The following is a 17,543-nucleotide window of genomic DNA, read 5'->3' as shown; positions in this document are numbered from 1 at the left end:
TCCACGCGACAGCGTGATATTTTGGAACGAAGATTATGGGAGTACACATATAAATCGTTAATTAGGCAAAATGAATCATTCGCGCGTTCCACCGGACATTAATCTGCTATCTCTACATAGCTTCGTAATTTCGACATAGGCTTGTCGCAAAGTTGTTATCATCGTATGACTCGTGTACAAGCGATACATGCAGATATTTTAAATTGCTTTACACGCTCTATTGTATTTATTGCAGGGCTGATTTTTTTTTATTGTCAGCTTTTTCTACTTTTAATTCTGAACATTTACTTGTTTCAATGGAGAGTTGCATAGATCTTTCGTTAATTTAATTAAAATTTATAGAAAACAAGTTATATTGACATAATTAAAATATAGATAAGATATAGAATAGATGGAAATTATAGATTGTCTCCCTAAATGTCAAAACTGTTCGCCGCCCTTCGTGCTCGAGTTAAAGGGCGAGATAATTTCATTCACGCTCTTCAGGGGCGACGATCAATCGGAAAACGCAACGTGAACGTTCGACCTTCGTGACGTGCGTCTATACGACATCGCACGCGCATTTAGAACATAATTTTAACCACAAGTTATAGCCTTGTGTCTTCGACGTTGCTTGTTGTTCTGTCGCAGTTAGTGTTTGTGCAGCCGTCGCGAATGGATCTCCTTTGTGGCGCGGTGTCCCCCGCTTCGGTTCCTCTCGCGATTTCGCACGTACGTTTCAAAATGTAGCAACTTTATAAAGCGCGCTCTTCGTGGAATGGGATGCGGTAGGTCGCAGCTGGGGCCTTTTCTCTTCTCAAGGAGCCCTCGAGGGCGAGCCAGTAAGAATCAGAAATCGCGCTCGGTAGGCTGGACCTTGATTTTACCGTCTATAGATTACTGCACTGATTAAAGTTGAAAATTGCCGATTGATGTGGAACATGATGGCTGTGTTCAGCACAAAAAGCAGCTTTGCAACTGCTGTAAGATTCTTTAAAGGGCCGTGTTACAGTGAACGTACTATGGCATAGCAAACTAAAATAAGAAATTGACCAGTCACAGTCGATTATTTTCCTCATATTCGATTACGATCAATTTCTTACCCAGTTTTGCTACGCCATATTACTCTTATTGTAGAACGGTCCTTAATATGATTGGTTCTTACCCTTAGTTCTTCATGGATCGTAGTGTATAAACCAACTATATTAAAGATTCATGCAACAGTTGCGTGGCTGCTTTTTTTTTTGCTGAACTGAAGGCACAGCCTTTTTTCTTCTTCGCGTGCCACGCGCGTAGGCGATTTCTTCTGCATCTATATGGGACCCCTACTGCAGTTTTTAACTCTGGTTCCGAACTGTTAGAAGAGACTTTCCTGGGCAGTGTTACTCTCGGTGATTTGCCTTTTTACCTTGCGGAGAGGTGGCGATCGCTTCTAAATCGATTAAAACCGATTTAGAGTTTTTGTTCTGGGTGGATTTGACACAGAAAGTCTTTGGTATCTTTGGTATGAAAGTCTCTGGTCTTTGGCACAGAAAGCCGACACGCAGCTTCTCGCGCCACGATCGCCGCATCATATAGCCATTGTTGAGAATAAATATATTGATCAATACCAATTGCGATTACTGTTAACGATACGTTAATCAATTGATGCGATTCAATGTCACAGGCGTTGCAACAGCGACGTTTTTTGTTAGCAATTGCTAGCAAGTGATAAATGAGGATAGCTCTTACGACTGCAATAGTATACTCTTTGAATGAAGAGAACGAGGGGAAGAAGAGAAAGAAGAAACGATCATTAAAGATCTCTTTCAAAGCTAAAATTGCGAGCACGCCATCGGCCATTTACAAATTTTCCCAACTATTTGAATCATAAAGAAACTTTTGTGTAGTTATTGTAATAATTATTTTTAAAATAGGGTGGAAATTTTTAACTTATTTATTGTGTCCCTTTTTGTGAGCTTAATATTAACATTTATATTATATTATATTAATTATTCTAGTAAAAATAATATAAATTAAAATTTAAAAACACGAAGAATAAAATAATAATGTTGATAGTTATAAAAAATTAATTATAGAAATGTAATAATTGAATTTTCTTTAAAAATAAAATAGGAAGATATGTAATATATACAATCTTAGTTAATTTATATGTGCCAGGTTTTCTTGACGCTCCGACGCAAGAGTGTTAAAAAGAATTTTTGGCGCTCGACGATGCGCTAAAATAATTTAATTTTAAAGATACATGGCGACGGCGCTGTCCAATCTTGCACGGTGGATTTGGCATCGGTTACATGTGCCTAGACAGACTGAAATAGACTGATTGATTCGGTAGATGCTTATCTGAAGAATATTCTAAAAATAACATAATCTGTGTATGATTTATCTATAAAAGCATATACAAATTACGAGAATTTTCCTTATGCTAAATCATGTAGGTATGTTATAGATGTGTAAAACTAAAAAAAAAGAAAGAAATTATATTTGTGTATCAATTATCAATAATAAATTAATTAGCTTTTTATATGCAACAAGAATGTGAATTACTAATCAAAGAAAATTCGCATAAGGATAACCAAAAGCAGGCATAATTTTTGGAATAATTTCTTGGGCAAGAATTTAATAAATATGCGTAAAATAGTTAATCAAAATCTGTAGAAGTGATAATTAAAATATGCTGTTATTTTATAGTATTATTTAAGGGAATTTTCATGAAGAATGTAGGCATTGAAAGTAACTGAACGATGTTCTTTTGTTTGTATCGTTTTCTCTGCGACATCGAGCGAGGAAAATCGAGCATTTCAAGATGATTAATTTCGGGTTTAATGCGGCACGTGTGGTATGTCGCGATTGCTCAAAATTCATACGGATTCCATCAGCACGTGCCGGAAATAATGCGGCCAGAGTTGGGAACGTGATTATTCGAATGACAGATAGAAAATTGAGTTTGTAGGCGAATCTGCGATTACCCGCGCCGTGATATCGTGCATTGCTCTCTTTTAAGGTACCGCATATACAGGAACGCATAACTCACGCAATTTGACATGACGAGTATACATTCGAGGATTAAGTAGAACAGCAGAAATTAACAATCGTTTGAACTGTATTGCATAAATAATTTCTAATTTGGTTCTTTGAATATTGTTTGTAATGTCCGAAACACGATATGTTAGAAACACGAGATTATTAATTTCATTTATCCAAATATATATACATGTATGGTAATTGAGAGACAAATATATCTATATAATATAATAGTATATTTTTGGAACAAATCTTTCACGTTAGTTAATCTTCATAATCGAAGATGCATAAATTATCCGAATAATAATACTTGTTACGAAATATTATTTTAATAATATAACTTTTTCACTTATCTTTTATTAGTGTATCTCATATTAACATATGTTTGTTGTACCCGTACATTTAACGAATTTAAATTTATCTGTAAATGAAAATATCTGTTTTTAGGTGAAAACACAAGACCATATGGTGAAAATTCTTCCGGAGACAAAGACGGAACGACGATGGCGCGATCAGGGGATGGTGGAGGAGGTGGAGGAGGTGGCGGTGGTGGAGTGGGTTACGGTAGAACAATGAAAGAGTACGAGGATGAGTTGAGCAGTTTGAAGAAGGAGAATTTCCAGCTTAAGTTACGAATTTATCTCCTGGAAGAAGGGAACCCTACAAGAAACGGCATCAGTTTTTCCGACGAGGATGTAATCAAGACGAACGTAGAATTAAAGGTTGATTAATGTTCATTTCACTCAACAAATAAAAATACAGATCGTTTCTATATGATAAATAATAGAAAAAGAACAATTTTTTTGAAAGAATTAATTGACCGTGTAGAATAAAATGCTTTTATATGATCTTTTTATACTTTTGTTTTCATAAAAGAAATTCGAAATACATATTCCGTTTAACGGATCTCGCTGTGAACTATTTTTGTTCACATTTGTTTTTATGACATTATCAATATCACAACTTGTTCTATATTCAATCTTGGCTTGCTTTTGTCATTGTAAATTGTGGACGCGACTTTCCGGGAAGGAAAAGTTATTGTGACAAATATAATTATGTATTATATAAAACCTGTAAATCAATTAGGATTTTACTGTTTTATTGTATTAACTAATTAATTACTAACGATTAAATAATTTATTTAGGAAGAGTTGGAGAAATTGAGGAAGGAATTGATGGAGAAGCAGGTCCTTCTTAATCAGGCGGCCAGAGCTTTTAAGTTATATGAGGAACAGAAAGCAGCGACTTCCCGTACTCAAGATCAATATCAGCAGTCGCTTGAAAAAGAACGAGAAAAAGTGATCAAACTCGAGAGAGGTAAGAGGATTCGTTTTTATCTGCTGCATGATTATTATTTAAATATTTAAAAATTTGAATATAATTTTTAAAAAATTCTAATAGATCTATTAATCTGCTATTACTATCAAGTCTATCAAGTAAATTCTTTCTATTATTCCAGAGTTAGCGGAGTATCGAGAAAGGGAACTAGATACGTCCACGTATTACAAGGAAACATTCGGTATCACTCCGGAACAAGCGTTAAAAAATGCGGAAAAGTTGCGGCAAATGGAAGAATTAGTGGCTTCTCTCGAAGCAGAGGTATGCCTGTCAGAGAATGAAGCTTAATGACTGAGTTGGGAATATTATCAGCATTCCTTATTATTATTTCCTTTTCTTGCGACGAGTTGAACGTAGATTTGATAATTTCAACAATCTTGAAAGAAACTAATTAGGAAATTCTTGCTTACGCGATGACAAAATCTTACGCTTAGAAAAATTCATTAACAAACCTCATAATTTCATGATACGTGGTGATTAGTGAGTTATACGATATGTTTATCCGATATTTATTGCAATGTCGAGAACCGCGTTGCTTCATTAGTGCCCTTAAGGGCATCAATGAGAGGGAAGAACCGAATTAGATTCCCCTCGTGCCTCTTGGGAATACGATACGAATTTGCTTTTCGTTTCACGACGTAGTATCTATAAAAAGAAAGTGGCACGGAAAGCGGAGAAAGAGATTTTACAGCATTCATGTAATACGTGACGTTCGTTACGCGATTTAGGTGAAACAGATAACCGGCAGTCTGGAAGAGGAGCGCAGCTGGGCGCAGGAACTTGAGAACGAGAGGGACCAGTTCAGAGAGCGATTGGACGTGGAAATACGGCTGCGGGAGAATCAAGACAATGATCAAGTGCGAAATGTCGAGGCGCTGCGCGACGAGGTGAAGAAGCTGAAGGATCAACTGTTCAAGAGGGACGCTATTGTGCAGCAATGCAAAAACGATCTCGCCGAGCAGGACAGGCTGATCAAGCAGAAGAGCGCCTTGTTGGAAGAAAAGTGTCAGGCGTACGAGGAGGTCAGTCAGGTGTCCGAGAAAAGGAAGAAGCAGATAATTCAATTGAGGGCATCCGTAAAAACGCGCGACGACGCCCTCACAGAGATCAACAATAAGCATCGTGCATTGTTGTCACAGGTGAATTAAATCAATCTTTATTTCCTGAAACAAGAAAGGTAGCACAGGATTCCGATTATTGTTTTTACATCTTGATGCTAGAAAAATTTGCCGAATCTTGAAATATCTTGTAATTATTATAATAATATCTATCGTAAAATTAATTAATTTGTAATTGATTAATTACATATATAATAATATATGTAATTATTATATCTATCGTAAAATTGATACTCTAATTGAAATATCTATTGCAATATTGTAATCGTATATAGTATAATTTATAATTATATCTATTATACTTTAGTGTATAATTTATAATTAATATCTATTGTACATTTACAGTGTGAAAATAATTACGGCAAGCGTACGCCGCCCAACAGTCCCTCGGCTTTAATATCGTGGACGAGCGATTACCTGTCACTGTCTACGGGGCAGAAGGTGTCTGGTATTCAAAATACAACGAAGAACGACGGTGCCTATGATTGTGAATTGAGTAAAGAAAGAACGGCGAGTTTGAGCTCGCTGTTAGGTGGAGACGCCAGGGAGATCAGGCATCTTATAAAGGTTAATAAAACGTTCCCTATCGCCTGTTCCGCCAGTAAGACGATCTGGCTTATCAGAAAAATTCGAATTGCAGGAACTGGAGGAAAGGGACAGCAAATTGAAGCAGCACGAGGATATGAGGAAGCAGTTGATATTGAAACTGTGCAACGCGCAGAAGCAAGCGGAAGTCGCGGAGCATAAATTGAAGAAGCTGGAAGGTGAGCACCAGAAGGCCATTAGGGCGATACAAGGCTTCATGGAGCGCGAGTATCAGATGGATTCCCACAAGGAACGGCAGATCGTGGAGCTGGAGACGGAGTTACGCAAGAGGAAGAACAGCAACGGTCCCGTCTCGTTGAAGGATCTCGGCGTTAAGAACGCGGACGATTTCGAAAACGATTCCTGCAAACAGGTCAATATTGCGATTCATCTCTGATCTTGTTTGCCAAGCTTTATGTTTCGGAATTGTTTGATAATTGAAGCTTTAAAACTATTAGAAAGTTATACGATACGCATTTTTATAAAAGTTATCTTGAATCCCGAAACGTAGAGACACGCTTTTGCTTTGTCAAGAAGCACGATTGAGCAACTTAGTATATTGGGCACTTCTGTCTTTCTTTCAGAATCGCTAAATTCATCTTCTGTTTCTTTTCTGCTCTTTACCGCCGTCATAATTGCATGACTCTTATTGTTTTAAACTATTTTGACAATCGCTTTTCTCGCAATGCATGAATAATATTTTCTATGTAATATTTTATCTCCAACGTTTTTGTATTTTACATATTTTGTACTTTACATAGATTTGCACATGACAATTTTTTTATTATTTTTTATGGCATAATGTAATCACGCGATGTGCTAGATAAATCTTAATAATGCATATTTTAGTTATTGTTTATTCCAGTTTATTGCAACAGTTGTGTTCAGGATACATATATTGCATGTTTATATTTTATTAATTATAAATGTACATAGGAATTTGTACATTTGTGTATAATTGAACATTTGTACATCTATATAATTTTAAATTATATAGTTATAACTCAAACAATATTAATATTTAGACATAAAAATTTCACAATTAACTTAAAAATTAATTGTTTCTCTAGAGAATATTTTTTTTATTAATATAACGTATTCTCAAAAATTCTTGCAATAACGAGGCTAAAAAATTTCGAAATCCTTTTTATGTATTCTTTATTATAAAAGATTTTTATTATAAATATTTAATTTCTTTTTGTAATATTATATCGAATTCCAAATGAAATTTTTTATTTAACATTTATTTAATATCTTTATACTTTAATGAGCTGTTTTTGTTTTATTTATTAATTTGACACAGGTATCAAATATCTACAGTTACTTGAATTATTGTTTCCTTAATTTTTTTTTTATTGTTTTTACATCATATATCTCTTTATATTTATTATACACCTCTTTCTGAGATTAATAATTTTTACTAAACTTGCTTTCCTTTCTCTCCTATTTTTATTTTGCGAAGTTCAGTCATTTTACAGTTTCTTATTAATATTACAAAGTTTTCTAAGAAGCCCGTTGCATTAGTCAGGGAAAGATTTTGGAGCCATAAAGCGCGCGACGGTCTCGTCTGGTATCTCGGAAATACCGTGAGGGAAGACGCGGTCGTCGTCTATTAATAGAGATTCGCCTCTTCTCGCGGCTTCTTACAGTCCATGCATCGCGGTGCGCGGCAGTCCTCATACGAAAATTCATCTCGACCGATCAGCCGCCGCAGTCGCGGTAGCGCCGAACGAATAATAATACAAGAATACAACAATACGAGCAACAACGAGATAGATTTCGTCGCCGATCGCCCAGCTATCTCGACGAGAAACGTATAAAGACTCGTGTCTATACGCTCTGGAAATAGCGCACGATTGCTAACTCCAGCATAGCGGGAGGAAGTCGTTACTTTGCTCTACGGTGTCGAATAAATTAAGAAAGTACAAAGAGAGATAGCCAACGAATTTGTGAAAATTAAAGTTTTCCTCTTTTTTCTTTTTTTTTTCAAAAATTTAAATCACAAAGTGAAGAGATCTCGTCAGCATTGCGTTCCATGAAAGCTGTAGCAAAATTCGAAATTAGCAAGTAATTACAACCAGACGCGTAGATAGCTGATGTTGGCATAGTATCTTTCGCTAGAGGATATTCACCAGCGCTAATTGCACTAGCACTGACGTAGAGTATCTATTTTGCGAGTCTATTGATCGATCGCCGCTTTCGTTGCTGCTTCGTGATTAAGTTAAACCACAACTAAATATGTTGTCTTGTCTGTGCGCCTCAGTGCGGATGGAGGTAGGTATCGTGTTATCGGGAATGCTGTCGTCGAGTGCTCTATTTTTTTTAATATCCTCGTTAAATGACACTTATTGTACTAACTTTATAGATTTTCTCTTTAGCACACTTTTATTCACGTTTCGCGGAACAATTTTTAATTCATGATAAATATGATCTCATATTTATCATGAATTTGAAAATTGTTTATTTTTACTAAAATACTAAAAATTCTAATTTACAATTGAGATTTAGGATTTAGCGATTGTAAAATTAACACAAAACCCAAGTTTTGAGAACTAATATAACAAAACATCTTTAATGATTAAAGATCATGCTGTTTTAATAAGCTAAATTGTATTTTTAATTTCCATGCTTTTCAACGTGTAAAAACATATTGCTGTCAATTATTGAAGACGAGAAAATTTGCTATTTTATTTTCGTTGAAACATTCATTCTCCAAAGCTTCTTTTACTACATAAATTTCAGAGTGACATATTTATTTAACAAAGAAACCGGAATTACAAGAAATGTGTGTTTTTTTCTTTTAGGGACCGGCGATTGTCACACTCGTACCGCCGCGATGTTGGTCTAAGAAAACGAAAAGTTAACAAATTATCCTAACTGTTTTCCTGCATAAGAATGTATAACTTGCATGTGGCTTTGCATTTTCTTCTTTTCTCACTTCTCGAACGTCCGTTTTTTGCATTATATACATGGACTTGATTTCATTGTAATCAAAATTATAGATGTGAATAAAGCATTTCTAGTGAACCTAACGTTTTGAGTTTTATTGATATGGAAACGATGCTTTATGCTTGCAGCAACGTTTCGAAGAAATGGAAAGCAAGATTAGCGACCTGCGAGACCAAATCGAGACAATAAAGGCTGAGAAGAATCTCTTGGAAAAACGGACGCAAGTTGAATTTAAGGTACGTTATAAATGTAAATATAATTTCTTATTTGTTGCCACGATATTATCGATTTGCAGTTGCAATATATCCGTATAACATTAAAATAACTAATTTTGTTACTAATTGAATGACACATTGTTGTCTTTTTAATATTCTGCTCGTTAATTATACTGTGTTTATACTATTTATTTATATTTCTCTTTGATGGATATATAATTAGTAATTAATTGCATAATTATACAAACAATATAAAATAGAAAGAGTTGAACAGGAAATACATATAATATGTTGTATAATATACTAATATTTATTTCAACCAGTAACATTGTTAATTGAATTATTGATTTAAAAACAAAGCTTTAAATGTTACGTTTAGAAAGATTTATTATAAAAATGTATGGTGTATTCATATTGTAACTGTAATAACGTATTTAAAATATTTTCTTATTGCTGCAATATATATTTTATATCTTCGTTTATTCAAATCAATTCTTTAAAAATATAAAATTTGTGTATAATCTATAATTTTACGTTAATTGTTGTTTGTATCATAAACTTACATTTATTTATTTATTTTTAATATGAATGAATTTTTTAAAGATAAAATTATAATTTATATTTTTACAAATTGAATAAATTTATTTCTTTTACATTGTGTAGGAACTTCAAGTTCGTCTTCTTGATAAGGAGCAAAAGATCGAGATTCTGGAGATGGAGAAACAGATCATTACAGAAGACTTGAAGAGCAAAGTCGCCGAACTCGAGAAGCTCAGGCACGTCGAGGTGAACAGTATGGATGAAGTTAGCACTACCGACTACCGCGACGATACTCCGCGAAGGGAAGATCTGCTCGAGCAACTGAGTGAACGAAACGACGAGGTCGAGGAGAAGAATCGCAAGATCGAACAACTGACGAAGGAACTGCACGTGACGACCCAGAACCTGCAGATGTTGGTCAACACCGAACTCTGGAGCAAGAACAAGGAGATCGCCAAGCTGCACAATCACATGACAGCGTCGTACAGCCACGACAGGAACCGTAACAAGCCCGAGATTGTCCAAGAGGCCGACAGCAGCCTGCAGCTGACGGATCTGATTCGCGAGCTTGGCGAGATCGGTGTGAAGGTAAATTTCACGAACGACGCCGTCCGACTCGATTACGTCAACGGGAGCGAGACGGTGGACGTGAAGACGTTGAGTGAGTGCGTCCAGAAGCTGACGTGTCAGCGGAATGATCTCGAGAAGGAAGTGGACTATCTGAAGTGGCTGAAGCTCGTGTCGAAGCCCGACATCGCCGCGGAGATCGACGGTTGCGGCAACGAGACGGAACGGGCGAAGAAGTACTGCGAGCTGCTGCGCACGCATCTCAAGGACCTCGTGAAGTTTATGAGGGAGATGCTCAAGAACACCGATCGCGCGGACACGATCGGTAACGAGCACAAGAAGATCGTGCTGGACGTTCTGCTCAGCTCCAAGATACTGTCGGACGACTTCGTGCGCGCCCTCGAGGGCATGAGCGTGCAGGACGGCGCGATCGTGAACGGCAGGCTCGACGATTCCGTGAAGAGAAGCCGGTCCGAGAACGTCGCGGAGGTGTCGAAGAATCAGGCGTCGCAGTCGGACTCGGAGACGTTCTCGGAGCCCGACCGGACCGTCTCCATGGCTAGGATCGGTCTGCAGGAGAAGCAGCACAAGAACCTGAGCCGTTCCAGATTCACCAAGTACACCAAGACCTGCAGCGACTCCGAGGACTCCGTGGATTACGTGCCTTATTACAAGACCTACCAGAACGACCTCGGCGAGCTGGATACGAGCCACCAGATACAGGAGCTGAAAGAAACGAACAACATGTTGTATTCTGAACTTAGCGCCCTAAGGAACGACCTGGTCACAAAAGTTTCTCTCGATTGTGTAAGTGTATTTTTAGATCACCAATTTTATTGACATGATTAAATGAATACTTTTTCTACAATAAATCAATTTTCAAAAGATTGATTTATACAAACTGCTAATCAAAAAGATATAAACGTATTAATTTAGGAATTTGTAATTGATTGAAATTAGAAAAACTGAATTTTATTTATGGACAATTGATGAAAAATTAACGCGATTCATCACGAATTCAAAAAATTGATTGATTTGATACAAACTGCTAATTAAAAATAATATAAATGTATAAATGATATATATTTTATTTACAGACAACTGATGAAAAATTAACGCCGTTCATCACGAAGCTGGAGAGGTCGCAAAGGTTCTGCGAAAAATTACAATCTTCTTTAGAGAAGAGAATACACGAGTTCCATGTGTTGAGGAAGGAGAACAAGCAGAATAGCGTTCGCAAGACGCAATTGGAAAAAAAGATCAACGACGTCGAGCAGATGGCGAGTGAAATTACGAAACAGAAAACTGAATTTTTGCAGTACAAGGAAAATACCGAGAGAAAGACTACAGAAACGCTTTTAATACTCAACAAAGAGAACGAATTGGTGAGCACGCTATTTTTTTTTTACGCTAGTTATGAAAACTGCTCACAAAACTTCAATGATCTGATCCATTTCAGTTGCGAGCGAGAATCAAACAGCTGGAGGAAGAAACAGAGACTGCGAAGACGACCATATCCACGCTTAGAAATGAACTCGATCATCTCACTCTTTCGCACAGTCAGATATTCGTGGAGAACACCAAGTTGACGAACGACAAGCTGAGACTCGAGCAAGACATAAGGAAGATGGAGAACCGATACGACGTGGCTGTCCGTTCGCTGCACGATAAATTCGGCAAAGAGGTAAGCGAAATTGGATCAATTGCTTTAGCTCAATTGGAAGTGCTCTCCTGGGTGTGTATCATTACTAATACGTGATGTGACGTCGCCGGCACAGATACGCGATCTCGATCAGATCAACGATTCGCATAGAGCAAGGGTGCAAGAGCTCGAAACGGCGAATAAAGAGTTCAGGAGACACATGGCGGTGTGCGAGGCTAGCGATTCGACGGCGAGCTCGAGTGGCGTATCGTCGATACCCACGGACGCCACGCTCAAGCAAACCTGCGATATTCTGCAGGAATATCAACCTTATAACGTTAGTCGTTCGCCGTTTTCCAGCGTTAAATGCAGCTGTCTGTTTCTAAGCTTTATTTGTAGAATGTATTAAAAATGAATAGACTAGATATGAGTGCATTGTCCATTTTTAACAAATGCGAGTCGCGAATTACGCATAATCGGTATATTATATCACAATACTTCAATAAACCTAACAATTGCATGTGACGCTAAATACTTGGCATGCACAATTTATTTAATTTAATTTAAACATTGCACATTTAAAGATGATCCATGAATTGCTGTTATATTATTTTTATTTTTAACATATTTATTATTTCAGTATAAAAACTTATATAATTGCATTATTTGTAATTAATTTATATTATGTGTTGCAGATATTTTGTAACCAATTTTAATTGCACATCTTATTAAACATTTTCAAGCTTCTGAATTGTAAATGTAAAATTAAATCTTTGATTTCTGTAATTTATCATAGGGCTCGCAGTTTTGGCAACCGACGAATTACTCTGGACTGGGAGGACGCAGTAAATCCAGTTGCTCGCCAGACTTGGGAATTGAAAGCGACGGCGCCGTTACTACGATGAGACCTTTGAAAGACACATTAAAAATTACAGAATCTATGACTAACTTACTGAGCGACGAGGACAATGGTAACCACAGAGCGCAAGATTCAAACAGTGAAAGTCCATTACCAATTGAAGGTACGTTTCAAAATAAAAGAAAATCGTTATTTTAATATATTCTTTTTAAAAAATTGTAAACCTACTTTTATAGTTTTAATTTAAGATTAATTAGTTTTATATCTGTAATACAACATTCAATTTTAAATTTACTTTTTTATTTTTTAAATTTATTTTTAAAAATGCCAAGTGATTCTAATTTTGTAATTATCTTTCATAGGTCTTGAAGAGGTGGAAGCTTTGAAACAGGAGAATGAAGCGTTAAAACGAAGACTGATGAAAACCAGGAAAGCGTTGGAAGACACATTCGAGCACTTATCGGCTTCAAACAAGAACAAGAAGAACGTTGAAAAGGCGATAATAAAGCAGCTCTTGGCCACAAGAACTATCCTGAAGAAGACGAGGACGTTCGATGAACCTTTGGACAATTAAACGCTAAGAGATTACAGAGACTGACTGACCGATGAAAAAATATTATGCACAAAGAGTGAAAGAGAAAGTAGAACGTAGGGAAGTTGTTACTCGTTAAATTGTGTTTTTCATAGATTAACTGTTCATTCAATGTATCGTGTTTTATCTGCGTTTCTCAGTTATCTCCTCTCACATTATTTTTTTCCGAGACGAGAGAGAACATTTTTTTCTAACGGTACATATCGGTACAAAAAAAGAATTGTAATACTCATAGGCTTACGTGTTACAAAATTTTTAAAACGAGAAAGATTTCTAAGCGACAAGGATATTTTCATACGAACACAGAAATAATCTATTTTCTATTCAAAAAAAGAATACAAAACGAAACGAACGAGAGCTTAAGATGGATTTGTACATTGAGATTTGTATATATTTATATGGAACTCGCGCGATGATATTTTTGACATTTTTGTAAATTTTTTTCTGTCATTGTGAAAAAGTTCTTCCAAATGCTGAATACGGCGCGAACGCCGATGTCAAAGCCTGTCTTCGTTTGCTGACGTATTTTGCTTGATGAATAACAGAAATTCGCATGTGTGTACATAATTATCTCGTATATCGTTATGTAGCATCTGTACATAATCACCACGAATAAAGTGCCATTGATATGCAGGATTTGCGCGTCAATCACAAAGGCGTGACGTACGTCATGTTAATTATGCGTTCCGAATTTCCGTGCCTAATATCATCCATCGTCCTACATTTTCCTTTCTAAGACGGCCTAATCGCATTTCGGTAATGTAGCCCACGTAGCGCCGCGACACTTGAGAGATGTGGAGATAAAACCACGCGTGGAGATTAAGATTATGATAGAATTTTTATTATCACTCCATGACTAGATAATAATATAAAGATCCGTAATAACTCATAGTGATGTGAAGTTTTACGAACCGCGCCAGACACGCGCGAATTCCTTCGACCGCACATCCGGCGAGGAGCGGAGAGAAATACTGTACAACATTAATCTTTCTTATAAGTCTAATATACCTTTTTTTTACCGTTTCCTTCCGTTCGCGATAATCGCACCCGTTGATGGAACGTATGAGAGCATGTAAGAAGACAAGGGGGTGATGGAGAGGGCTGGGAGCAGTATCGAGATATATACAATTCTACAGTGACGTTCTTGCGCTTCTGTCGCTGCTGCCGCTGTCGTGTTGCATGCCATTTAATAATAATATGAGACGTATTTGGATTAATCAATTTACTGTTTCATTTTTCACCCTCTGCATCACGGAATCATTTAAATTGCAAAGTGCCATCAAGCAATGTTTTTTTTTTTTTCATATACCCTATATACGTATTACATTTATTCAAAATCTTGGTAAATATCTGAAACCTATTTTTATAATATTCTTAGCAGAGATAATATAATCTATGAAAGTATTAGAGAAATTATGATGATACACAATATAAACTGAAATATTCTACTATTCTTGTGCAATTTGTGAAAATGTAACAGTTAAATATATACGAAAGAGCAAGCAATTAGTTAATCCATCTAGATTCATATTATTATTCCATGCATTTCGCTTAACATTTATCGTACATTCAAGTCGTTCAAATTTCTTTTCCTCGTTTTCTTCTTGTTTTTGATTATCAACATATTTTTCCGACTTGAGAACAATTTTTCAATTTCCTCTTTGTATACACAATGGCGAGTCACTTACGAGTTATCATTAATCGACGGCTTACACGACCTCGTAGTTAATCAGCAGCGAGGTGCAGTTCGAAGTTACTATAATTTTGATCGTTGATTGCACAGATCGGCGCGCAAAAGTAGCAGAAGAAGAATGCGCAAGATTCCACTCAAAGAGGCGACTTGGCGTTCGCTTCTCAGACTTCGAATTTATATAATAATTAAAACGCATTCAGTGGAGATAATATGAACAAACGTGTGTCTAAAGAAGCGTTTGCAACTTATTTCAAATTTCAATTCAATCATTTTTAATCATTATTAAACTTTCGATTAAATTGCAAATACTGTTTAACGTAACGTCTAGTGTGCGTGTTGAGACCTTTGCACGTCAATCTTCTTATGCAATTTCAATTAGGAAAAGTTTCCAATCCACATATTATTCGATTTTGAAAAAAATGCTGTGTTTATATACAATTTTTTAAATATTAAATTCGGAAAAAATAAGTGTGTTCACTCATGCGAATATAATATAAATTATATTATTATATTGGTCGCTAATGTAATTCGATCTCTTTTTTTTTGTTCAACAATGCAAGTAATTAAGAAGTAATAATCGGAGATATCCTGGATTGGACCAAGTTTCCTACAGGTCTAATTCGTACTATTTACAATACATTTCAAGATTCTAGCATCACACTCAAGCAAGGTAAGTCGTCAGCACACATGCCCGATTTTCAGAATTAAAATTTCGCTCAAACGATGATAACAAATCGAAATAAATTATTTTATTTTAATCGAATATCAAAGAGAACATTCCTTGCTTCGATGATAAAATAAAGCAACAACATAATAATCTCGTTAAAAATTTAGATTATACAGAGTGTGTTTTACCTCGTCATTCTGAGAAATTATATACTTTGAAATATTTTAAAGACAGATAGAATATTATAAGAGTAGAACAAGTCTTGTACTCGAAAGTAATCCGATCATGTATTAATTCTCTTACTAATTTACGAAATCTTGAATTTTGTGTGTAAGTTATACATCAAATTTACGTAAACATTTTGATGTTTTTAAAAATTTGCACTATGAAAATCGGGCCTAGAGGCAACGGTACGAACATACGGATGATCACATTCGTCGTGATGATGCGAATTCATTCGGACAGTATCAAATATCTGTGTCATCATCTCTCTAAAAACCTCTCATTTCTCTAAAAACAAAACCCGCATCAGAGAAGATAGACGAGTATTGAAGTACGAATGCCGTATATTAGTGCGGTATACGAAAATTAATAAAAAAATAAAATAATTTTATTAATTTTATAATAAAATTAATAAATCTTTTTTTAATTGTTTTATTTTAATAATTTTATTAATTTTATTTATAATAATATTAATAATAATATTAATAAAATTAGCCGGGGTACCTCGGCATCCCAGCTCGCGATACATTCCGATATATAGATCCGTGCTTCTATACACGTCTATCTTCTCTGCCTGCACACGTGTTCTGTGTTACACAAAATTCTCTCGATTACTTCTCGTATTCTACAAGTTGTCCGCCGGGCTCGTCACGGACAAAAAAAAAAAAATTGATCAACGATCGGTTATCATAGATCACGACGAATGGATTCGCGAACAGTCCGGGACACATTTTAACACTACCTCCTATTATTACTCGACAATCAAACTTCGAGAAACGAGGAACTTGTACATAAATATATTTAGATTAGTATCGAATGCGCGAATCGTACGTATGCCATGAGGGTGAATGGCGTCGATACGGCCGCTCGGATGACGAAAGATCGTGAGGAGGGACGGTGTAAAATACCGGCGTAGAATAACTCGGATTCGGAACGCGTGGGGCGTTCGCGAGCGTCGCACAATCCGTCGTCGTTGAAGATCCTGTCGCTTTCGTCGAGGATGATCTTCTCGAAAATTTTCTCGCTATTTATTATAGACGATCTCTTCAAAGGAATTTCAATCAACAACTTCGTGATTAATTCGAACTTGTCCTAACCGAAAGTGTAAAAAATCTAAAGGCGAAGAAAGCGATCTCTATTATTTGCTTAAATATTGATAAATTATTAAAATAATGATAATAGATTAAATGCTACAAATTCCATAAATTACTCTAAAATAAATTAAAAAATATAAATACTATACATGAGAAATATGAAAAATATTTTGATGATACTTTGAATTATCACATTGCTAATAAAAAAATAAAGATTCGTCTTCGCTTTTAGGTCTTCCTTGCGGTCAAAGAGATCAGAGTAGAATCAAGCCCTGTCGAACGGATCCGGTATTTTACGAAGTTTACGAAACTGATTACTTTGCTCGAAGAAACATCGGGGAAGACAATTCTTCGGCTCCCCCGGGGATAACGACGACGACGACGACGATTTCAGGTGAATGTCCCGCTCCGCCAGTATGTTATTCTACACGGTATTTGGCGACGCGCGGTTTTGGCGGG

At 36.1% G+C, this 17,543-nt stretch overlaps 1 protein-coding gene across 7 annotated transcripts in view; it reads left to right on the top strand.

Moving 5' to 3' along the window:
• LOC105453270 (centrosomin-like) overlaps positions 1-14,044 on the top strand; it is a 29,306-nt gene extending 15,262 nt beyond the window's left edge. For 3 of the 7 annotated variants that reach the window (XM_011695068.1, XM_011695073.1, XM_011695067.1), the window contains 13 exons: positions 3,451-3,725; positions 4,149-4,320; positions 4,463-4,602; positions 5,070-5,480; positions 5,805-6,026; positions 6,100-6,417; positions 9,122-9,229; positions 9,872-11,122; positions 11,413-11,700; positions 11,775-11,999; positions 12,094-12,294; positions 12,754-12,979; positions 13,179-14,044. In XM_011695068.1, the coding sequence (XP_011693370.1) occupies positions 3,451-3,725; positions 4,149-4,320; positions 4,463-4,602; positions 5,070-5,480; positions 5,805-6,026; positions 6,100-6,417; positions 9,122-9,229; positions 9,872-11,122; positions 11,413-11,700; positions 11,775-11,999; positions 12,094-12,294; positions 12,754-12,979; positions 13,179-13,390 (4,049 nt within the window). In that variant the 3' untranslated portion in view covers positions 13,391-14,044. Of the gene's footprint in view, positions 1-634; positions 822-2,759; positions 2,984-3,450; positions 3,726-4,148; positions 4,321-4,462; positions 4,603-5,069; positions 5,481-5,804; positions 6,027-6,099; positions 6,418-9,121; positions 9,230-9,871; positions 11,123-11,412; positions 11,701-11,774; positions 12,000-12,093; positions 12,295-12,753; positions 12,980-13,178 lie in introns of those variants that run through there. The other 4 variants (XM_011695072.1, XM_011695069.1, XM_011695071.1 and 1 more) reach the window with 4 other exon arrangements.
• The last annotated feature ends 3,499 nt before the right edge of the window (positions 14,045-17,543 follow it).

The sequence above is a fragment of the Wasmannia auropunctata genome, unplaced genomic scaffold (assembly GCF_000956235.1).
Source record: "Wasmannia auropunctata unplaced genomic scaffold, wasmannia.A_1.0 LD336000.1, whole genome shotgun sequence".
In the NCBI taxonomy this organism is placed as follows: domain Eukaryota; kingdom Metazoa; phylum Arthropoda; class Insecta; order Hymenoptera; family Formicidae; genus Wasmannia; species Wasmannia auropunctata.
Note: the sequence above shows the minus strand (reverse complement) of the source record. Positions and strands in the feature narration are given on the sequence as shown.